This window comes from Lepisma saccharinum, chromosome 3 (assembly GCF_977018435.1).
Source record: "Lepisma saccharinum chromosome 3, izLepSacc3.1, whole genome shotgun sequence".
Taxonomy (NCBI): Eukaryota; Metazoa; Arthropoda; class Insecta; order Zygentoma; family Lepismatidae; genus Lepisma; species Lepisma saccharinum.
The window spans coordinates 122,385,766-122,410,139 of record NC_139231.1 but is presented as its reverse complement, the minus strand read 5'-3'; the positions used below and the strand labels follow the sequence as shown (position 1 = coordinate 122,410,139).

Here is a 24,374-nt window from a genome sequence, read left to right as displayed (position 1 = left end):
CGAGATCCGGGCTATATGGCGGATGGACGAAAAACCCCCAATGAAAGGCCTGTAAAGGTTCCTGCGTTCGGTTGGCCGAGTGCGGGCGGGCATTGTCATGAAACGGCGATTTTCAAGAATCTTGCCATTGATTTTTGCGACCAGTTCATCTGTCACAATGCTCGGTCGCCCACATCGGTCTTCATCGTGAACGTTTGTGCGGCCATCTTTAAACATGAGGCACGAACGCCTCACTCCACTTTCACTCATCACATCTTTACCGTAAACTTCACACAGTTCTCGATGAATGTCAATCGGTTTAGTGTCTTTCGCCAACAAAAATCGTATTACCGACCTCACTTCACAACTGGCGGGATTTTCAATCGTAGCACTCATGTTAATAATGTATTATGAACAGAGCAGAAGCGACACGAACTTCACACATCCACAGCTGGATGCGCACTGTACGACCGGAAGTCCCTACACAAAATGGCGGCTCTCGCCCCGCCCCTAGCGGAACCCCGCTGAAACGTGAGTGACTTTCTGAATAGCCCTCGTATAAACACGAGAAATTAAGACTTACAATTTTAGACACAGAGTTGTAGGTGTTGGATATTATATTGGTGATGCCATGTGTACAGAGTACGAATGTCGCATTTAAGTTAGTAAAAAGTATGATATACTTACCCCAGGTATTGTGTGGCCTCTAAAATCACATGATTTGTGCTTGCAGGATGTACTTCGTGGAATAACTGGTACAGCGCTTCTGATTCGAAGTGTTTCGCATAATGTTGCCTCAATGTAAGGAAGCCTGGAAGAATGATTATATATATGTATGCATTATTAGAATAAGAAATCTTTATTCATGGGCGAATATCAGCCTATGGCTGAACTACCACTTAACCCGCGAAACTCGTGCTATCAATCAAACAAACAGACAAAAAAAGCAGTAAAATATTATTCGACCGTAAGTCGTACATATTGTTCACGTGTCGTTTCGTCACTAAGGGCAGGATACTAACCTTTTGCCATATTTTTTCATGCGCTGCTCATGTTATACCAGGTGGTCCAAAAGTCCCGGAACGGTCACATGTCGTGAGAAATACACATCGAATCGGAAGACGAAAAATATAAGTGTTTAATAAGTAAAAGAAAGCTATTCAATGATATCACACTTGAATCCCCACCACCGCCCCCTTGGGGTGGGGCGGGGAGCAACTATGACATTTTAAATGGAAACTCCCATTTTGTATTGTAGAATCGGAAAGAGGATTTCATTCCGAGTCCAACGAGCTATCAACCACCCTCCTAGCTCAATTAGGAAATTGAGATATGGCGATTTTAAATTTTCGCAAAAAGAAAAAAAGGAAAAAAATGGAAATTTCATAAAACCCATACAATTTTCAAAGGGACGCTCTCCCCTAATTGATCTAGAGTGAAAGCGATTGCAGATTCTGAATCTGTACGTCAAGACCTTTCACTCTAGATCAATTAGGGGAGAGCGTCCCTTTGAAAATTGTATGGGTTTTATGAAATTTTCACTTTTTTTATTTATTTTTTATTTTAATAAATCGCCATATCTCCGTTCCTAATTGAGCTCGTTGGACTCGGATTGAATTCCTCTTTCCGATTCTACAATACAAAATGGGAGTTTCCATTTAAAATTTCACAGTTGCGCCCCGCCCCACCCCAAGGGGGCGGAGATGGGGATTCAAGTGTGATATCATTGAATAGCTTTCTTTTATTTATTAAACACGTATTTTTTCGTTTTCAAATTCGATGTGTATTTCTCACGATATGTGACCGTTCCGGGACTTTTGGACAACCCGGTATGAAACACACACAAGAGGAAAGGTGTTATTGTCTAATGAGAAATATATCAAGTGTGTCAGAGGTGACAATGTGTGGGAGAATTAGGCATATTCCACTACTAACAGTCACTAAAACTAACTGCTAATAGCTCTAAATCTGGCCCTCCTAACCTCACAATTCCTAACATACAATTTCGCCTGGTTCTAATAATACAATTACATATGTGATTAGATTAGTAAGGCCAGGTTTAGAGTTGCTCTTGGCAATTAGTTTCAGTGACTGTTAGCAGCGGGATATGCCCCGCATAGAGGCCAGCATAGTCTGCCTTTTACCTACCCACTGCCCGCTTGCACGCGATAACAGGTTTACCTGCTCGCCTGCCCACGGCAACGAGTCGACTTGCGTCTTTACCCGGGTTCTTGGTCTTCAAGGCGCTCTGCGCTTACAAGGTACCTGGGCATTCAACAAGACCCGGGCGCCTGCAAAACCTGCTGGAAGGAAACAGCCCTCCGGCAGCGTGTCGCTCCAGGTGTTTCATCACCACGTGGACGGTTGCAGCCAGTGTTGCCTACTCACGCAGCTACTAAATCCTACGAAGTCCTAGGAGGAGCTTCTTCTCCAAGGAGAATTTATATACTTAGCGATTTCAGTTCAGCGTAAGCAGTTTTTATCTTATTGCCAGGAAATGCACGCAATATTACAGTTTCATTTATCTAAATGAATGATCGAGCAAACAAAAATCTCCTCACTGAAAACTAATTGTTTTTCTTTGCATGGTGCCTTAACCAGGCACGCAGTGGCGCAACCAGAGGGGGCAGGGTGCAATGCTCACAACCTTGGACGGAAATTGTCTAGCGGAGGGGTCAGGGTGGGGGTCAAACATTAAAGTACAAGTCTCATCAAGTTCAAGCAAAGGGGTAGCGGGAGTCGGCCCTGAGCGCCGAACGATCTAAGTGAGAAAAGTTTTAAAACAGAGAATGCTATGGCGGCCCGTGATATTATTTGCTATTAATGTTGGTTTGTTACGAGTTGGATGAATTAATTATGTAATACGTCGCTCCATGTGAAAAGAAAATATTGTAGATGGAAATTTTACATGCCATATGTATGTACATTCGGAATGCATTTATCATGCACTTTCTTTCTTTCAAAAATAGTTTGTGTGCTTGTTTTCTATTATTAGCTAATGTGAAATTGACGTGTTGAAAAAATATTTCTAATCCTCTGTTTTAACACAAATGCGTGAGAACCGACTTCTACCCCCTTTTTGCGTGATTTATGAGGATAATAATGCCTTTCATGCTACTTTATTACTATTATTGTGATTGTTGTTGTTGTTACGTTTATCCAAGTACTTGCCCCCTTCCCCCCAAACGAGGGTAACGGCAATGCCCCTGGCTGGCTACGGCCCTGGTGTTCGCAGTAGAACAGTGTGTTGTTTGACTCGCGACCTCAGCGTCGAACGTGACATGTTTCAGTCCTGCCCTATATCACTATATATACGTATATTGGTTATTTACGACATATACTTATGGATCCTGTGCCACGGAAAACCTATTTCAATGTGTGTGTGTGGAGGGGGTAGCAACATTCGTAAATTTCATTTCATTGGTGATGTGGCTTACGAAGCTTTGAGTTCCCTTTTTTAAGTAGTGAAAATCTATTGCAGTTGGCAACACTGCAGAACGGTGTGGGCCCGGTGCAGTTTCTACTCGAAGCAACTACGTCATGCAGAGGGAGGGGTCTGCAGTTGATGGAAAGAACGAACTGAGACCTACTAGGTATCGTAAGACTGCGGGTACCCGGCGGGTCTACAATGCCTGCCAGGAACGATCTGGGCAGGTTGGCATACAAGCTGCTCAAGCGAGGATGTTGCGCAGGTTGCATGGCATTTCAGGAGCGATGTCTCGCGAACGGGTCTGCTCCAGGTCTTGTGCAGGCCTCTGGCCCCGCACCAGATCCTTCTAGATGCGTTTAATTTCCTCACATAACTATTTAGTGGCAAGAAATACAAAAATCTCAAATCGCGCTACGACGCCATGGATCCCGGTCATCAATTTCATCGTATCATTACTCATCCCATCTTCGCAAATTAGCCAAAAGTGGTACAAAAGGCGAAGTAAAATAACACAAATCAATCGATCAATACAAAAATCTGCACAATTGTTCCTATTGTCAAGGGAAGGGCTACAATTGGAGTATATTAATTAGTTGCTTCAGATTGTAGGTCAGAAAGTTTATCCTAGTACAGCTTCGGTCTTGGAAGGGAATTTCATATGAATATCGTTGTTGCCAAACATATGCTTCATGCAAACATGGCGACTGACCGTGCTGTTGCACAAGTGCTTCGTAAGGGCAGGGACAATAAGATAGCAAGCCCTTCAAGGTCAAATTCTTTTTCTCTCGCCATCTGAAAGGCCTGCTCCTTGAAAATAGGTTGCTTTTTCCTCCCTTCTGGTTTTAATGTAGCAACCAAGTGTTCAAATTCCCCTCGCAAAGGTAACGGAGAATTATGGCTGGCAGAAAACAAACACGCAATATCTCCAGTGTTCCTCTGAGTGGGTGGAAGCGTTCACGTAATGACTGTCAATATCTCCCAGCAAACGACGGACCACCAAGTGACGGGAGCGGTACCAGGATAAACATTTACAGGTATACATACTTTGGTCTGTCTTCCAGGGATGGAAGTCTGTCCCTCCCAATCACCTTGTCCAAATCGCGCTGTATTCTCTTCTGTATGTCGGGGTTCAACAGCATGTACAGAAGACCAAATTCCAAAGAAATGGAAGATGTATCGGTTCCAGCAACGAAAAGATCGAAGCATATTGCTCTGAGTTGCTTCTCTGAAAGAAATGAACAATTACCAAAACATTACAAACACTTCACCTACCTCAAATAGAGACACTTCTTGTAAATAAATTGTACAAGAATATAAAGTGCACCGCTTGCGTGTGTGGAATACCGCTATGTCTATTTATCTTCCAGTGGCCAAAAAAATTTTAATGAGCTTAAGTTGTAGAAATTATTTGAAGCTTCTAATTTTAAAAACCTTTACTTTACGATTTGACAATTTCGAAATTTTAAAACCTTTCATTTGATTCCCCGTGGTTCTGATCTCACTTTAAAATGTAGGTCCAGTGCCCAACCGACACTTAAAACAAACTTGTACAGTCACGGATACTTCTGGGTTGTAACGAGTGGTGTGAGAAGAGTGGTGTGCACATGTGTTTGATGTTGTTCTAGGTATTATTTTAGTTCAAAGCATTAATATCATTGTAAAATATAGAATTTACTGTAATGCAAGGAGTGAAAATAGAAAGCCAGTCCGTCAGGTTCGTTCCCAGATAACATTAAATAAAGGAACATAACGTGGACAGAGTATTATTCCATGCCGAGAACACGAGACATTACTTCCGACAATCTTCATTTCGTATTTCTCCTTGGCATCACTACTCAATTTACGAAGATGTATACCTTTGACTGGTATACAAGCCGCAGAATTGCAATGTTGGTTGGGTTGTCTACTCACAAGGAGCTTGGTGGTCAGACACCGAGGGCTTGCTTCAGTGCTTCTTCTATAGGATCGTTACAACCCAGAAATGTCCCGTCACTGTACGTACCTTTGTTTTGTTGAACTTGTAAACTATACTTCATATCTAAAATTGAACAATATAATTATTTAACGCGCTTTGCTGCAAATTTCTCCAGAATGTCGTTCATCTTGTTAATATCGTTATAGTTCAAGTCCTGATTCACCCGCTGCCGTGGCGGAGTTGTTAGCACATCGCGCTACGACGCCAGGGTTCCCGGGTTCGAATCGTGACCTGGGCATGGATGTTTGTGGTTATCCATTCATAAATTTCATCATATGATATCACTTATCCCCATCTTCGCAAATTAGCCAAAAGTGGCACAAAAAGCGAGGCAATATAAATCAAATTAATCAATCAATTAATTCGAGTCCTAATTCAAACGCAAGTTCGGTATCTTTGACACAGCTCGAGAGGAAGCCGACCGGACGCGTATCTGGTTTCGATCTAGCATCTGTTTTTCTGAAAAGCGCTGCTGTCATTTCTACCTGCAGTGTTTAGACGTACGCGTACATTCATTCAGTGCGACGTTATACTCCCAAGATCTGCACATTCCATGAGAAAATAGCACAAGGCAACCTAGGAAAGATAATCGCAATTTCACGTTAAGAAGTCTCTAAAGAAACTGTATTGGAAACATCTAATTTACTCTACGTGGACTTGAAAAGTACTGTCAGTTCCTAAAACTGATGCCATTGGTGGGAAAGGTTTGAGGTGAGAATTTACTGGGCTTCACGTGGACTTGACACATGGTTGTCAGAGGGAAACTGTTCTGTTCTGCACGAAACTTTGAACCACACGTCTACAATATGGAAATCACTCAGCAGTGAATTATTGCTCAGAATGAAATGAATAAAACAACAAGTGTGAATAATCATCTCATTGTTGACTGGAGTAGAGCGTCACTGTTCCATATAGGTTGGTGCCTCTATTAATTAATTTGTCCTATTTCGTCCTTACGTTGTTCATCTAAACACTCACTATATGTGCATAAACTGTGATATAGTGCAAAACGTAAGTACGAGTTAGGTAAGTTTTATTGTCAACTTTGGAATGAGGTTCAGATTTAGGAAAAGGTTGAGAATTTACCTGAAAACGAGTTGATTTCCTCAGTGCCTGTTTTCTGTATTTCCATAAGGTATACATCTATGAAGTCCCTTGGAGATTCTGTGTTTAGAGTTTGTTTGTGTTCTTCCATAGTTTCCTGTTAAAATCAGAAATCATAATAGCTATTAACTTTCAATATTTGCAGTGCATTTACGTGCTGACTTTCTATTGCTTACTTTTTAAAAATTAAGTCATGAATCAGGTGTATTCTCCCATATTACCTGGTTTAACATCGGTAAACTAACTCTTTTCATGTATAAATTACCAGAAAATTTGAAATTGTCGGATTTCTGTTTACTTGCATATCTGCATTGCACTTCGAGTTTTAGTTCTCTTATATGTACGTAATTGATATACATGGTGTCCACAAATTCCCTTTACAATTTTAGACATAATTTTGAACACCCTATATTATGTACGTTGATGTCATTTGCTGCATAATATACTGTAAGCATCAATGTTTTAATTGTTTGTTTCTGGTGTCCCAGTGACGTAGCAGACTGTGTTATATGGAAAAGTGGTCCCCGCAAAAAAAGAGATCGCAGTTCGTTGTGTGGTTCATCTGATAAACAAACGCAGCAATATTTCTTGAAGTTGGAGAGGGTATTTCTGGTACCATTGGCAGGGTTTTCCCATACAAAGTCTAGAAATGCAGTTGCGTCTGTATATCAGATTTTGTTTCGATAAAGTCCATTTCAGAAGTTCAAAATGAAAAAGGTATTCCACAATACCTTCATTTCCTCTATCCATGGAAGAGAGGAGAAATCTGAAATATATCAAGAAAGGCGTGGGTAGAAAATGTTATTGAAATTCTGAACTGAATTATCTTAATTCATGCAAATGCTATTAGAATGTTCAATTCAAGATTGCGCTTACTGGAGAGGAGAGAAGAGTTTACAGAACTATTATTACTATATGATCAATAGATAAGACAGAGATGGAAAGAAAGTGGTGAGATATGGCTGAATCAATTGGCAAGGATGGATACAGTTAGTTTGGTCTTGTCTAGAGTGCCTGTGTTACTGCAACAACAAACTTTGGAGTTTCAAAATTCCAGAGAGTTAAGCAGTTATTAATTATTCTGTCGTTAGTGCATGTTTCACAAGGTCAGCAGATAATTGTTATCACCTGAACATAATATTACAGTTGTAGGATCTTTGGAATTTTGAGTGCTCCTTTTTCATTTTGTCAACTGTTCAGTGTGTCACAGACAACCAGTATCAGAAGGACAAATAGATAGACTAACCCAGTTGTTCCCAAACGGCGCCCTTAGTGTGTAAATATTTTTTTCTCGGCGCCCAAGTCAAATGTAACACTTGCAAAGCTCAGTTAGGTTACTGGCCTAGGTTAAAAAATAAACACATATTTCAAATTCAGAAGCATTTTATGTGTAAAAATTACTAAATAATCCCATATTTGGAACAATAATATCATTGATTGAATTTCAGTAAAAATGTTGGAACATTTCGCGGCGTCCCTGCGAGCCAGTCACGGCGCCCTAGAGCCGCGGCGCACACTTTGGGTCTCACTGGACTAACCTGTAGATGTCAACCTGGCAACGATATTTACAAATTATCAACAGTTTGGCAATATCCATGGCAACGGATTATCCGGAGCATGAAGACGCCGAGAGAAATATCGACGTGTTTTTTTATTCATTACGGTCTCTTAAGCCTTAGAAACGTTGTGAGTATACGATTAATATACCTTTTTCATACTACCTTGGAATTATGTGAGTCTTTTGCTCACGACGTCAAGAGGGAAGGGATAATTCCTAGTCGAGACATGGAAGTAGGTAACATAGTTATCCGTATATGCATCAGAAACAACACATAAAAGAGCAAGCACATAAACGAACATACTTAGATATTCAGAAGTAATTTTCAAAATGTATTTGCCAATGGACTTAACTTACAGAAACGAAATCCTGGATGTCTCGTTTCACTGACTTCAGAAGGCTCTGCTTCTTGGTCATTGATTTCCTGGAGCGGGGAAGAAGCAATGTTAGATCTGGCAATGTGCCGAGGTTTCCTAACCACACCTTCATCAGGTGGATCAGTGTTTGCAGCTGAGGGTTCGAGAATTCGTATCTCTTCCCGGACATTATGTGCCACAGGACATTCAACATCGCCAGATGGAGTATGTCCTCTATGTGGACTGGGTTCCTGTATCCAGGACCCGCCAATCGCTTCACTTCTTGGATGACGCTGTTCACTTTTTCGTGGATGATACTTTCCATGCTTCTCTTCCCGAAGCCAAAGCCCCGCAAGTGGTGGAGTGTGAATCGTCTCTGCTCCTTCCAGAAACTTCCATCTGACATGGTGATTCCTGCAGAAAAGAGATCGAATATGTTGTTAAGGCCAGTTACAATCAAAATGCTTCCATACAAATGCCTGGCATTTCGTTGTTCAAATCGATTCTCTACTCGCCAGCAAAAGAAATACGTGAGTTTTATTCATGGAGATGGCAAAATGGCTTCAACTGTTTATCTTTCTACAGACATGCTGCGCAATCTGCGTTCTGATAGGCTTCCTTCAAATCTGTCTTCATTAGCAGACTACGCTCTATAAAAGAGACAATTGAAGATATAAGGGACTGCTCCCATACCTCATGTTTTCAGGCCCACTGTTCCTTCTTAAACCGTCTGTGCATGTAGTCTCTCGACCCCCCCCCCGCTCCAGCTATGCTCTGATCTAATATGATCCTTTTCCAATACTGCCGTCTCTTTTTGTTCTGCCCGTATTCCGCAATCACACCTCGGCCACAGTGACGGGACATTACGTGTGGAATTTGCTTCTCATTACCTTTGAGTTTGCGAGACTCGTACCTACACCGACAGACATTACACGCTTGTAGAATTATATTTCCTTCGAAAGTAATGAGGACCCAAACAAATAATTACTAAAATTCTTTCAGTTGGAGCTTTTTGAACTTGTCAGCGTGTTTTGTACACTAATAATTTTAGTACTGACAATATGTCTCCTGTAACTCTGTATCTGTGCATTTACCTAAAATAAGCTTACAACATAAAAAGAAGATATTTTCTTACCAAGCATGCGCTTTCGACATTGAGTTAATTTTTCCGCTGTTCCTGTAGGTCGCTCTAAGAAGTCCTCGCTGTTGCAGATTTCTTTTACTTCAGCCACTCCCGATATAAAGACTATCGGAATTGATCCAGCGTAGTACCCTGATATTTTGCCATAATGTTTGGCCATTTCTAGTGTCCTGTTATAAATGTCTGAAGGATATTTCATGGTCTCCAGTACACCTCCAATAACAGGCCAGTGCCGCGGACCTTAAAGTAAAAGAAGATGCATCATTCACAATAATGTGGTACACTGCACGAGGCATGCCACACGGCACATCACCTTACCTTAAGAAACTACGTGACGGGATACCAATTTGGCATAAAAGTTCCATAAATTATCCTGAGGAAGATCTGAATCATCGGATTTCATGCCAACAAACCACAATGCAATTAGAAATTTCTTTTAGTAGTTAGCAGATTCCATCTTTTTGGAAATTGCCTTAAAGTGACTGCCCAGCCTTCCCCGATGGTGTGATGGTAATGTCTTCGCCTTGTAATCATTGGGTTCCGGGTTCGATACCTGGTGGAGGCACAGTGGTTTGGATCACACAGTACAATTGTAGACTCACTTCCGATTAGCCAAGCTGTGCATAAAGTGAACTTAAAAAAACTTGACTTTCAAAATTTTATAGAAAACTCGATGGCCATTGTTACTCCTTGAACCAGCTATCGACAAGAGACTGCTATAAGAACAGCTGCATGGCACAAATTTTAAAATATACAGACATAAATGGGAGCGTTAAAATTTTAGTGCCTGCTATTAGAGTTTCAGCGTGAATGGTTCCATTTGTTTTAGGGATTATAAAGTAAAATTTATCTGAAGTATGCTCAAGGCAGAGACAGTAGCCTGGAACACACAAACAATCCACATCATGTGCTGTGACCATAACACTACGGAATAAGTAGAGACAATTAATCATTGCCTGTAGATATACCAAAAAAAATATCATTTCAGGACAAGCAGTTAAACTTAGCAACATGATCCTAAGGGAGTCTCTGATTGTAGGATTGCAAATTCCAAGGCATTCAGTGCGGTTTACCACAGAAAAATAAAATTGCAGCGGCAACCCTGAATATACAGGATCCCATTTTGCAATTTTAGGAGACGTCGTGGCATGAAAACGATGTCTCAACGAACAAAACGACATATAACCAACGTGCTGTTAAAATTTATCAGTGTGGTACGGTGACAGCATATATACTAGGTTTGAAATAAGTTTCTTACCTGGAGGAAACTTCTTGGGTTTCATGTCCAAGTAATACAATATGGCAATCACAAGGCTCAGTCCAAGATAAAGGGTTACCATGTTGAAGTGGAAAATGTATGACATCAGCAGCATTGTGAACACCTGCAATGCAGATGGATTAGATAATTACGTTCAGCATCTCAAAATTAAAGCGAAGTAGAAATGTATATTTCGAACAAGATTTACAAAATTGGGATAACATATTTTGAAAATTGATTCTCCAGTGTGGATGGACTCTTTATGGACTAGAACGCAAACGGTCCCAGGTTTGACTCTAGATACATGTTCTTTCCTCCTCTGTCTTTCTCGCTTCATTAAACCAAGAGCATTATATTATAGGACATTCCATGTGAAAGTGCTCCTGAACCCAAATTTTTAAAATGAAATGCAATGCTGTAACTCTTGTGAGTGAGCAATCTAAACTTGTCATTTGGATAAAAATTCAAGTATTATACATAATTAAGTTAGAAAGTAGAAGATATTTGGCATATTCTTTGTGCATTTTAACTTTTTGATATACTTTTGTTTTCTATTGTGTTCCACCACGCAGTGGCGGCGATTGGGTTCCAAAACGGCAAGGTGCCAAAACTGTGGGGGGGAAACACTTTATTTCGCTTTGTAGATAAGGTTTAGCATAGTATGGTGGGGGAGGGGCAATTGCCGCTACTGCACCCACGACACAAAATACAAATAATTTCTCCTAGAACTGTTACATTTCTCCCTCAACTTCACTACAATATTCAAATGTCAGTTACCTTCTCTCTTTGCCTTAAATAATTTAATTTTCATCATTTGACAATTCACAGAATATAAATTAAATTTCTTATCCAGTTAAGAGGCAGTGTTTCGTTTGTCCCACCCGTGACAGAAAATTGTTCACTTATAGCTACAATTCGGTAAAGCATTTTAAAGGTAGCTATGTTTAATCAACAGTGTTAAGTTTCATATTTCATTGCACAGAAACTCTTAAGAAAAATGTTGCTTAACTATCAGCAGAGGAGTTACTTTAATATAAGTAATGTAGTCCGCTTATACCACGCGTGATAATGGAATGCTCCAAAAATATAAAGCAGTGGAAATTGCCCACGACGTCCTTCGTCTGGAATTTCTTAAAACAATAAAGAAATTACCGTTCAAAGGGAATTTTAGTCATATCCCATTGTGTTCATCGTCCACGCGGTGTGAAATGGAAGGATTCTATTTGTCATTAACAATGAAATATTAAAGAATAATATTTCTCCATTTCAATGAACCGAGAAATGTAAATAGGTGTGAATATGTGTTATTTACGTATATGTGAAAGTTAAATTTCTATTCATAGTGCTGTAATGCCAGGTAAAATCGAAAATCTCACACCGAAGATCCTATCTTGCTCTGAACTCAACGAAAAGGGATTTTGTTCCGAGAATATATTAGATCGCTATAAACAATGCCATTGATTATTTCGTGTTAATAATTTGACCAATTGAGCTTCTCCTCTCTTCTCCTCCCCTCTTCTCCTATCTCATATCTCCCCTCGTATCTTCACTTATTGTGTCCACCCCGCTCTTGTCCACTGCTTTCTTCCCCTTCCCTCTTCTCTTCGCCTTCCCTTTCTATTTTACTCTCTTCTCCATGAACCCTCTTTTCTCATCTTCTCTCATTTCGTATTTTTACCATAAGGTTAAAAAACTCCGTTTGAGAAAGAATCAAAAGTGGAAATTGTAGAGATTTCAGAAAGACCTGTACAGGACAAACAACATATTAAAAAGATAAGGAGACATTAACAATTTCTTGAGGGACATTGTAAAAGGCCCGTTCTTCTAAAAACAGTTGTGTTTCCATTTTCTATTATTCATTTTACCTCCCGATTGGCCGTAGTTAGCAAAGTTTTCTTTCTTTGCACTCTTAAAAAAGGGGATGGCCACCTTTATTTCCTACGGGTGGTGGTAAGGGAGGCCCATCACGTGCACGAGAAGAGGAAAAATTTCCGACCTTCGTGACGGAGTGGTTATGACAGCGCGCTATAACGTCATGGATCTCAGGTTCGAATCCTGGCCTGGGCGTTCTTTGCGAGTGTCCCTTCGTGAATTTCATCATATCATCACTCATTATTATCTTCGCGATTAGCCAAAAAGTGGCAGAAAGCGAAGAAACATATGTTTGTGACAATTGGCAGAAGTGCACATGCGCTGACTGGACGAGTCAACTGACAAAATAGGGTTATGTAAGTGGAACGCAGGCGGGGAAGCACGTTCCGTGAAAATCGGTTTATGTAAACCACATTAATTAATCAATCCGTCGATAAGACAAGAATTAAGTCTAGCTTTCATATAAGGCACGTATGTAACATCAGGTTATTTAGTTCCTCCATTTTATCACACTAATATTGACGTCTCCAAATACGACCCGTCGTCGCCTTGTAATGAAGGGGTCCCGGGTTCGATAACCGGTGGAGGCTTATAGTGGTTCGGATCCCACTTTAAACTGTAGGTCCAGTCCCGATTACCTTACTGTGCATAAAGTGGACTTAAAACACCAATTCATTTAAATCCAATCCAATCCAATCACGACCAAATTGCTACCGACTCTTCTGATCTGGCAGCCCCAGATTGCTAACTTACCCTGCTCCTGAAGAAAAACCTCAAAGAGATGTTAAGAAACAGTGGAGACATGTAGGTTGCAATCCATGGCTTTCCTGTTTCCAGAGACAATTAACTCTATAAGAACTCATTTCGAATAGAGAAATGATTTGTGCTATATTGTATCTTTTTATGCATCGTCATCGGTCATTGTTTTAGAACGACTTGGCATTCTGAATAAAAGGGAAATCGGAAGAAATGAGAGGAAAATAACAAGTAGAAAAACTTCGCGAGAAAGGGTAGAGGGACGCGAGCAAGGGTGAGATGGAAAGAAAATCCACAGTGAGTGAGAAAGAGACAATTCCAAAGAGATGAGAGGACACCCAATTATCTTTTAGATAGACTGAATTCACTACGAGAGACAAAATAATGAAAAGAAGCAATGACGTGTAAGAAATACAAACTCATACGTTATCACAGCAGGTCTTATCCGATCTTATTCTGTCCACGAACTAAAGAATCTACCTCTCGGAATGGGAAGTAAATAGTTGGAAATTTCAGAAACTTGATGCTTCCGTATACCGTGAAGTTTGAAGGTCTTCGTGCGAACTAAATGCACATACCGACGAGTGTGGGCAATAGTCTCACGGAAGATCTGCTGACGCAAATAATATTGCAAAATGTTCACTTGTTGCTCCATATTAGCATATGGTGGGAACGACGGACAGTGGCGCAATTACAGGTGTGCAAGGGGGAATGCCCCCCCCAACCTTGGACGGAAACCAATTCTAGGGGGGGGAAGGGGTGAGCAAACATTGATGTAAAGAAAACCAAGGCTAACGAAATCTAAGACGGCCAAGAGCAGCTGCAAGGAGGGCACAGAGGGGCAATTGTCCTCCTCGATTTTAAATTTTATGCAAATAAATATACGTTTCATAAAATTTTCTTGCTCGGTTCGCTCACAATGTCTGCTTTTCTTATAGCCCCCTCAACTTTAGAACCGTAGCTAGGGTGCGACAGGAGTCTGACCTGGGCACCGAATGATATAAATGAAAAAAAGTTGTGAGAGAGAATGCCATAACGCCCCGTGAAATTATTTTGTCGACCTCATCACAAAGTGTCGTATCTCAATTTTTACAATTTTTCAGGAGAGCAATTTAAAGGTTTTTCACACATTTTAAACCTATTACTACAGAAATAATATTTCACTTCTGAAACAAATATTTCGGATGCTTGTTTACTGAAGATTAAAGTTTCTTTTCAACCAATATGCTCAAAAATTGTATTATATCTAGTGGTATAAAAATAGGCATAAACAAGATACGACCATTTGTGACGAGTATGGCATGTGCGAACACTTGAGATACGACACCTTTTTTAAAGTGCGTCATTACTTCATTGATCAACTTCTTGCATTATGTATTAGCGTATTGACGTGTTGTTACTATTATTGTAATACTGTATCATTGTGGTAGTTTATCACTTTATTTGTCCTTGCTTTTCCATCACAATATGAAAACTTTTGTTACAAAATACTTAAATTACTTGTAGAAAATGTTTGTAATTTTTCGATTGAAACAAAGTATTCAACTATAAGAATAGGACTAAGATACTGTGTTTCAACACATTCATTTCTCTACTTTTATCTAATTTAGGTGAGAAAGTGGAAATATAGATCATAGTGGCAGCGAAACACCGTGATTGATTCATAATCATTTCTGTCAAACTTTGACCAGGTGATGATGCCTTCATACCATTAGCAGCAATTAGTACTTGTATACGAGGCAACTGTAGTTAGCAAATTGTCGTTTTTCCTGGCATTTGGACACGCAAATAACTTGTTGCAAATCACATTCAACGCATCTCACATTGGTACTTGACAATAAAGAATTCTCATATTCTCTTTTATCAATTGCACTCTCACGATCTGTCAATTTTCCATGTAGGTCAGATTTAGTTTTTATTTTCAATCATTAAATGTTTAGTCAGATTCACACTGTTAAAATTATTTGCCGTGTTTTGTGAAAGTACACCAGTGAAGGCATATTGCACAGTGGTTCGTATCTCACTTTAAACTGTAGGTCAGTCCCGATTAGCCTCTCTCTGCACAAAGTGGACAAAACTCGTGTTGTGAAATTTGTGCCTTGTGACCTGAGGGTCTCTTGGAGATAATTGTCATACATTTTTTTAAAAAAATTCAATATGCTGACCAAGGCAGAAATGTATTATAAAATATAAATTAAACGTAACGTTTCAACCTTCTAGCAAGGTCTTCTTCAGACTATGTACCAAGTACAAATGTAACAAGGTACAAGAACAGGACGATATATATACACAAAAATACTCCCCTCCAGACTATTAGAAAGTTGCATTCTAGCAGGTGGCTTTCCCTTGTCAACTTTACTTTCACCTGAAAGTGAATGTGGTTGGACTCTTTATCTCACGCTCTATTTCCTTCATTCTTCTTCCTTCTTCTCTCCTCTTTCTCTCTTGTCCTTTCCACTCTTTCTAACACCTTCCTCCATTCTTTATTTATCATCAGTCCCCCATTCCAGTTCATTGTGTCTTCTTCACCTTTCTTTTCTATTTCCTTGGCCTCTTTCTATTTTCTCACTAGCATTCTCTTCTCCCTTCCTATCTGCTTAGCCTCATCCCACTCTATGTCATGTTCTGTTTAAATATCGCATTTCTCTCTCTCCTAAGTCGTACATCATCCCTATGTTGTTTCAACCTGTCTTTCAGCCTCTTTTTCGTTTCTCCTATGTACACACTCTGACATTCTTTACACACTCTGACATTCTTTACATTTCACTTCGTAGATAATCCCTTCCTCTTCTCTGTTTTCCTTTTTCTTGTTAGCATTCTTAAGAACATTACACATACTAAAACACAGTCAAAAACGGTATACTTAGACGATAATTCATCTTAACTATTACCTTAAATCATTTCTGTGTCTTACGTCTTCTATCATTCTCTGCACCCGCCATATTATTAGGGAAATCAAACATTTAATTTTCATTATATAATATGTGTAACTATAACAATTTTTTGAACGTCACAATTGAGGAAGAGACATGAATTTCAGGTGGCAAATTGTTCCAAAGGCCTGCTGAGGTAAAAGAATTTGCATAAAAGTTGGATTTGTGGAGTGGAATGGAGAGCAAAGACCTTTCGCGCGATCTGGTGTTGCGGCTGTGAAAGTCGGAAAGATGTTGAAATCGGTTATAGAGATATTGCGGGTCTTTTATTTGGAGGATTTTGTACAGTAAAATTAACTTATGAAAATTACGTTTACAGCTTAATTTAAGCCACTCGACCTTCGCAAATTACGATGTCAAATGCTCTGAATATTTTAGATCGAAAACGAAACGAATGCAGGCATTTAGAATTCGCTGCAGTCGGTTAGCTTGCTCGTGATTGACATCCAAGAAAGCAATGTCGCAATAGTCAACAATGGGAAATACAAGAGACTGGACCAGTTTAATTTTTATGCGTTCAGGGAGGAAGTTTTTGAGCCGATAGAGTGAATGCAATGCACCGAAAGCTCTTCTAGATACCGAGTTAACTTGCTTTGCCCAGGTGAGATGGTGGTTGAGTATCACACCCAGATTATTAACAGTAGTTGAGAAGGGCAGATGAATGTCATTTACGTTGAGTCTAGGGAGGCTAGATTTATCTATTTTGCTCAAAATTCTAGGGGAACCTACAAGAATACACTGGGTTTTAGTCGGGTTTAGATGTAAGCCATGGTGTGCAGACCAAGTAGTTATTTGTTTAAGGTCATTGTTCACAATTTCTATTGCATGCAGTATTTCTTGCGGGGGGAAAGAGAAATATGACTGAAAATCGTCGGCATAGATATGGTATTTACAGCAGTTAAGCACCGTCGGGAGGTCGTTTATATACAAAGCAAATAAGAGGGGACCGAGTACAGTGCCTTGAGGGACACCACATGGAATGTTTCTCCACGACGATTTTTCATATAGGTCAACGACACATTGTTGACGTTCTTGTAGATAGGAGCAGAACCAATTAACCGCGGAGTCGGGAAAATTGAATAAAGATGGTAATTTAGCGAGTAGAATTTCATGATCAATTGTCTGAAAAGCTTTTGTAAAGTCTAGAAGTACCAGAATCGTAAGTTGTTTTTTGTCCATGGCTAGCCTCATGTCATCGGTTACATTGACAAGAGCGGTGCAAGTGCTGTGGTTACTTCGAAAGCCAGACTGAAAAGAATCTATTAAATTATTTCGCGTTAGAGAGTCCCGGGTTTGATCTCTAACGAGATGCTCTAGGGCTTTAGACAAGGCTGGGAGGATGCCGATTGGTCGGTAATCGTTGACGTTTATTATGTTGTTTGTTTTAGGTATAGGGTGTACCAGGGCGAGTTTCCAAGACGAGGGAAATGCGCCTGTAATTAAAGAAAAAAATAAAATATGAGTGATAGGAGCAAGTACGTGGTAGATTTGGTAAGTACTCCATTTTTTGTAATGTTAGCCACAGATTTTTTGACGCGTCCTTGATGGTTCCATTGCATTTGATGTAAAACCACATGGAGCGTAAATTTTAACGACAAATTCTGTCAGTGTCTTAAGAGCAGGTGATGGATTTGACGTTGCTACATACAGTCGAATGATGCGCCCTGCAAGAGTCAGCCCCCATGTGGTTTTACATCAAATGCAATAGAACTATCAAGGACGCATCAAAAAATTTGTGGCTAACATACAGAAAATGGAGTACTTACCAAACGATTTAAAGACTTTTCTCTATGAACGTCTTCAAAATCATGCTTCCTGGGGGCATCCAGAAAACATGCTTGTTGGTATGTTGGCAGACAGTCACCCAAATGTGCGTCAAAACGCGGCGAGGAAGATCCTGGAAGCAAGAAAAAGCCAAAGCCAAGCAAACAACACCATTAGAGAATTTGCACCCCCAGTGACTAACTTTAATGCCAAAGATTACACAGATTTTAGTGCACTTGGGAAAAGAAGAAATAACATTGCCTCCAGTAGCACACTTACTTACCAATGAAGACTTAGAAGAGATCGCAGCGGGAAGAGACGATTCCCTAGGAAAACTGCAGAATTTTTTGACCTGCCGTGCCATAGCCAGGCAGTAGAATGGTGCGTCAAAGATGTAACTGCTGCATCAATTGCTGTATGTGGTTATGACTCCCGAGATGGCTATATTTGAGCTCGATTGGAGGACAGGAAAATATTACCAAAGTTTGATACCAAAGCGGACTTTAAAACCTAAAGAGGCCAGTCTACCTGGGTGGGTGGGCGGGCGGCACTCGATTGCAGCCACCTCCTCGTGGTGAGTGCTGGATAGTCGATTAGTCGATGAACTAGGAGCTGCAGTTTACTTCCTTTCCTATTACCTTATCGTTTTTGGTAAATTTAAGTCGGTGGGGTCGAGTAATTATAGCGGGTTATTGCCTACCCAACATCCGTAACATTTCTGTATATTTGGCGTTTTTTGACGAATTTTGGCGAACTAAGAAACCATTTTTCCTTATTTAAACACACTAAATCGTTAATATTAAATAACATACAAGCAATATATGTAATGTTTTGCCATTTGATCACTCCAGAAACATCGAGAACCCATCAGGAAAAATTGCAAATTTTTGACATTTTTTCATAAAAATTTAAAATTTTGACTAAAAATCGCAGCCTGAAGATATTATCCGATCAAGTTGGAATTTTTTATGGGTTATAAGGACCACCAACCACAAACTTTAAGCACTAGCCGCAGACCGATTTCTAAAAAAACTTTGTTTCGATCCACCCTAATGCACAAGAATGAAAAATTGATACGCAAAGAAAAAATAGTTTCACGCGCTTGGACACAATAAAAACACACAACACACACACAGTTGCATTATTTAAACATACACTCATGAATCCTTATTGCAAATTTACTTCTCCTCCCGCATTTATTTCATGTTGTCAATTGCCGCCAGTGTTGTGACGGATACTTTTCGGCCAGTCGGTAAGAGGATGATAATTCTTCCATCTTGAGTCCACACGTTCCGTTGGCCGTGGCGGTCTTTTGCCCTCCGCAACACATCTTGTCGCACGGACGTCAGGGATTCGGTGATGAGCAGCTTCGTCCCTTTCCGAGATTTCTTCCGCTTCCAAACTTCGTCCCTGGTGTGGTAGCTGGTCAGACGAAAGATGATGGGCATCCTTCCTTCACGGACGGCATCGGCGGCGGTTCTTCTTTGAGGGCCAAGACGGTGAGATCTTTCGATGTGCTCCAGAGTGACGTGTTGAAGGTTTAGATTATTGTGGAGAACGTCAAGTATCAGGGAGTCTGTATTTTCGTTCGACCTTTCAGGAACGCCATGCACGAGGAGGCAAGTTTCTCCGAGAGTACATTTCGAGGTCGTCGATTCTGATGGCATTTTCTGCTGTTTCCTTCCTTAAAATCTGCAGATCTGACTTCACAACTTTGAATGCGTCTTCAACCTCATCCTTGAATTTTTTGAAGGAAGCGCAGAGATCTTGCAACGGTGTAACGGCGCTACTGTCCACGCTGTTAGGGGCTGGCTGCTGCTCGACGATCTCTTGCAGGCGGCTCTCGATGTCCCGTAGCCTCGACTCCACACCGGCTACCCGAGTTGAGACTGCATTGACAGATGGCTTCGACATTGTAATCTTTGATTATTCAATTCCTGGTATCACAACACTTCACGACGCTTCAGCAAATAGTTGCAAGTTGCCGACGAGTGGAATATATAAAGTTCTAGATATAAATATCTCAATGAGCCATCTAAATTCGGGAGAAATTGCGGAGCTCCAACTACGCGTAGACCAAACGGTCCGCCATCTTGACCTTGACTGGACCTTACATACCGGAAAGCGGGATCTTATACATAAGATGCGTTGACGAAAAGAATATTGCAAAATGAAAACTCCTTAGTGTATTTGTGTTGGGAACGACGGAATTATTTAAAAGAACTTTGCTTGTGGAACAATTAATTTTGGTGTACGTAGGTTGTAGGACCTTGCAGAAAAAGTTGTTATAAAGATTTTTTTTTCAACTATGGCTTTAAAAGGATAAATCAACTTGTGTTGTACGTTTTTTTCCCGGGAAATGTCTGGGTTTTCGTTTGTCCTTCTTTCGAGAGAAAGAGCGAACCGGCGAAGACCTCGGACTATGCGCTGGAGGTTCACAAACTCGTGTGACCTTTTACGCATAGGCCAGGGGTACCCAAACTTTTTCGTTTCACGGCGCCCTTAGTGTTTCAAGATTTTTCAGCGGCGCCCAAGTCAGAATGTAGGCCTATTTAACACTTGCAGCGCTCAGTTAGTGTGGTTAGGTTGTTTGCCTTAAGTTAAGAAGTAAACACATATTTCAAATTCAGAAACATTTTACATGTAGGTAAATAGTACTAAATAAGCACATATTTGGAACAATCATATGATTGATTGAATTTACAATCGCAATTAGTGGTACATCTTCTCAAATCTTGGTATCAAAGAGGTCGCAGCCACGCTCATTTCCTCTTCCACGTTGATTTTTAGCACTACACTTGCTCTTTATCACAGGAACTGCCGAAAATCCAGCTTCGCACAAATATGACGTCGCAAATGAATTAAGATTCGCAAAGCTTTACCGCTTATCAGCTGATATTTACCTTTTACTGATGCCCAAAACTGAATTAGTTTCATGCTGCCAAACTTGGTCTTCAGCATATTACGCGTATCACAAGCCAGCTCAATAAGATTTTCTTCTGCTGAAGTAAATTCAGATGTAGCTCTGGCCGTGGATGGGTCTTGAATCCTTACGAATTTGTCAATATTATCTTCTTCAAAGTATTTTCGAAAACAGTTGATAAGGTGTGAAAGATGCTCTTCAAAAACAGATTTTATGTTGCTTTAGAAATCATCCTTCCAATCATGGAATGAACAGATTGATGCAATGATCCGATTCCAAAAGCATTTGTAGACTAACAATTAAGTGTCATTTTAAGTGAAAGTATTGGAACATGGCACCGAAGCGCACACTTTAGGAACCTATAAGTTTGAATTTAGAAAGAAATACAACAAAAACGTTTCATACATATATCGTAGAATAACGCACCATGTTGATGACTTAAACGTACGGCCATGAAATTAGGCGGTTCGCAGAAGTTTACGCTGTTGCCACGTCTGAGCACAACCCCATGTGTTCGGAGGTCTTTGTAATCCATGTGATACATACTGATAGCATTTGCTCGAAAGGTCAGGGATGACACAAAAGTGCCCGCAGAGAGGTCGGTCTGACACTCGAACTGGGCAGCGCAGCTCGGTTGACGTTGCCACACAGTGCGCGGAAACAAGCGACTTCTGTCCGCCCTCGCTTTGCTTTTCCCACATGTGGCACCAGAGCAATTCTACCCAGCCGCCTATTTTCATGGTCGTGCGTTTAGGTTTTTTATTTGAGGTTTTCTTGTGTGTACTTACCACAACTTATTCTCTGCCTGTCTTGTTGCTTCCTGTAGCGTTAACGGAGGGTGGCGCTGATTGGGAGGAACGCACGCAATCGATTGATGATTATAATTGAAAGCAACATATATTATTTTCAGTTTTCCAGCTCGACTATCTATGATAAGCAGAGAAAGCAACTGGCTCTGCGAGTGCTACACTTGATGTTTAAGGCGTTATATTCTTGTATTTAAAGAGAATAAGAATTTATGAAATGCCAAATGATTGAATTGAATTCTTACTGTAAAATCATATCTCGTTACTATTTTTATTACGGTAAAGAACACTAAGGTGCAAATTTAATATCTGAGGTGCAACTTTATTATATTTACATTTGTTTACAAAATATTGTTACATTCAATTCCATATAATGAAGATATAGAAATATATAAAAAGTCTACAAGCGGAACAGCAAATACTAAATCTTATTATGGGTAGAGCTACTAGTTTCTAGACAATTGCATGAGGCAGAGGTTTCCAAACTTTCTTATTTCACAGCGCCCATAATGGTTCAAGATTTTTCTGCGGCGCCAAGTTTTGATGTTCCGTTTCAGGAGGCCAAACACACAGATGTTCATGGGTGCTGCATCAGGGGACTTGACAGGTGTGTCTCTAAATGGGATAGCCTCCTGTTCCATACGGGACATGTAGGCCACTGTTCTTCTCGCAGTATGGCTGCTGGCCTTGTCGTGATGGATGTGCACTTTGTCGATGTCATTGCCGTACAAAGCAGGGGCATGTTGGCGGTAGATGGGGTCTAATACGTGCTCGATGTAGTAGGATGCATTCACCTTCACGTTCGATGACACACGGTGTATAGGAAGCTTGCCATTTGCACAGAAACCTGCCACTATCATAAACCCTTTCGGGAAACTTTCTTTGCAGGAGCGGAGCCACTTGCATGATCCTTCCCATCGATAGAGCGGTAGTATCTGCTTGGATCCCGTCAAATACACCCATGCCTCGTCTAAGGTGATAACATAACGCCATTTGTTGCCTGCCAGGTAGCCTTCATGCAGCCGTTTGCATGCCACCCGCCGTTGTGCAATGTGCTTCGCTGTGAGAACGTGAACCTGCCGCTTGTGTGCACTTTTGAGCCCAAAATTCTGGCGTATGATTCGGTTTACAGTTGCTGTTGACCGTTGTACACGTCTGGCTATGTCCCGTTGTGTGGGTGGATTCTCCTTGGTGACACACTGGCGTACCTTAGCAACGACGTCCTGACTGAGTTGTGGAGTCCGTTCCCTCTCTAGCCGCTTTTCACCTGGCAATGCATGGGTTGAAGGCGGGTGTGCATTGCGATGGATTGCTGCATGGATTCCCTTATCAGACACTGCGAAACCTTTCATCTGGCACTGCTTTATAATTCGGCTATAGCTGTAGCCTATGTCGGAAAGGGCTACGATGTAGCCCTCCCAAAAGGGGTGGAGTTTCGGAGGCATGTTGATCACACACGACTCTCCTTTCCCTCGTTTTTTCGATTATACGACGCACGCTTTTAGAAGCGATATCGGGTGGGGCCACGCAGAGGGTGTGCGTGGCGATCAGCCAATGGCAGGAGTGCAACGTTGTACAGTTAGGAGACTGCGGCGCGGAAGTTAAAAGCCGTGTTCTGTATTTTTCTTGCGCGCAAGAAGTTTTCATAAAACTCGCCACTTTAAGGTTCATCATAAGATGGGAAAATACATTTTGAACCTGACTGTTCAAATCCCATGAATTTCCGTCGCCTACAGCCGGAGTTATCGTTCCTTGAAGAAACAAGGGAAACACCTTCCATTTCCTTCAGCCTGTTTTTTTTTTCGTTGCCACCGTGTTGACGCAGCTGAGATGTTGTGTCTAGGGAAAACTGTGGGTGTTAAATTCGCCTCGATATAAACAATGACCCTTCATTGTTCTGGGCGTTCTCGAACATTGAAAGCCTGGGTCAGTTTGAGTTCAGCGTTTTCGTAGCAAGGCCGGTGGTGTAACAACATTATTCGCTTATCGTTCACTCTTGCGCCACAAAGAACAGTTTGTGAAAAGATTAAATACATCCCTTTCGTGCGATAGTGTGTGTTCCGTGTGTTCTTTTTATTTTAAATAATGTCACTCTCAAAACTTAGAACCAGTAGTACAGGCACCAAGGGTGCACAATCTAATCATTCGGAAATGAGTGAAATCAGTGACACAGAGATCCATGGGCGTCCGGGAGGGGGGAGGGCAAGGGGGCCGTGCCCCCCCTGAAAAATGAAAGTCAACCAAAAATTATATATTTTTCACATATAATTTCATTACAGCCACAATAATATGTGTTAATTATTGCATGAATATGATATTCAAATTTAAGCAATGTTTTTGAGGGAACAACACTATTATGGAGGAAAATGTGCCTTGTTTGCTCCCTCTGGAAAAAAGCACCTTCCTTGCTTCTCCCTGGAAAAAATCCTGCGGACGTCCATGCGGAGAGCGGTGATGAATAAATACATTCAAGGCATGGGTTTCTCGTATATGCTACAGTGATATGATATTATAATCCT

At 40.8% G+C, this 24,374-nt stretch overlaps 1 protein-coding gene across 1 annotated transcript; it reads right to left on the bottom strand.

Moving 5' to 3' along the window:
• Positions 1 to 4,437: 4,437 nt before the first annotated feature.
• Positions 4,438 to 18,842, bottom strand: LOC145985658 (methyl farnesoate epoxidase-like). Its single transcript, XM_083119727.1, has 7 exons — positions 18,827 to 18,842; positions 18,129 to 18,259; positions 10,802 to 10,925; positions 9,538 to 9,783; positions 8,404 to 8,816; positions 6,471 to 6,585; positions 4,438 to 4,634 (listed from the first exon to the last, which is right to left on the bottom strand). Exons 1-7 carry the CDS (start codon positions 18,840 to 18,842, stop codon positions 4,438 to 4,440), a joined length of 1,242 nt encoding a protein of 413 aa, XP_082975853.1.
• Positions 18,843 to 24,374: the final 5,532 nt, after the last annotated feature.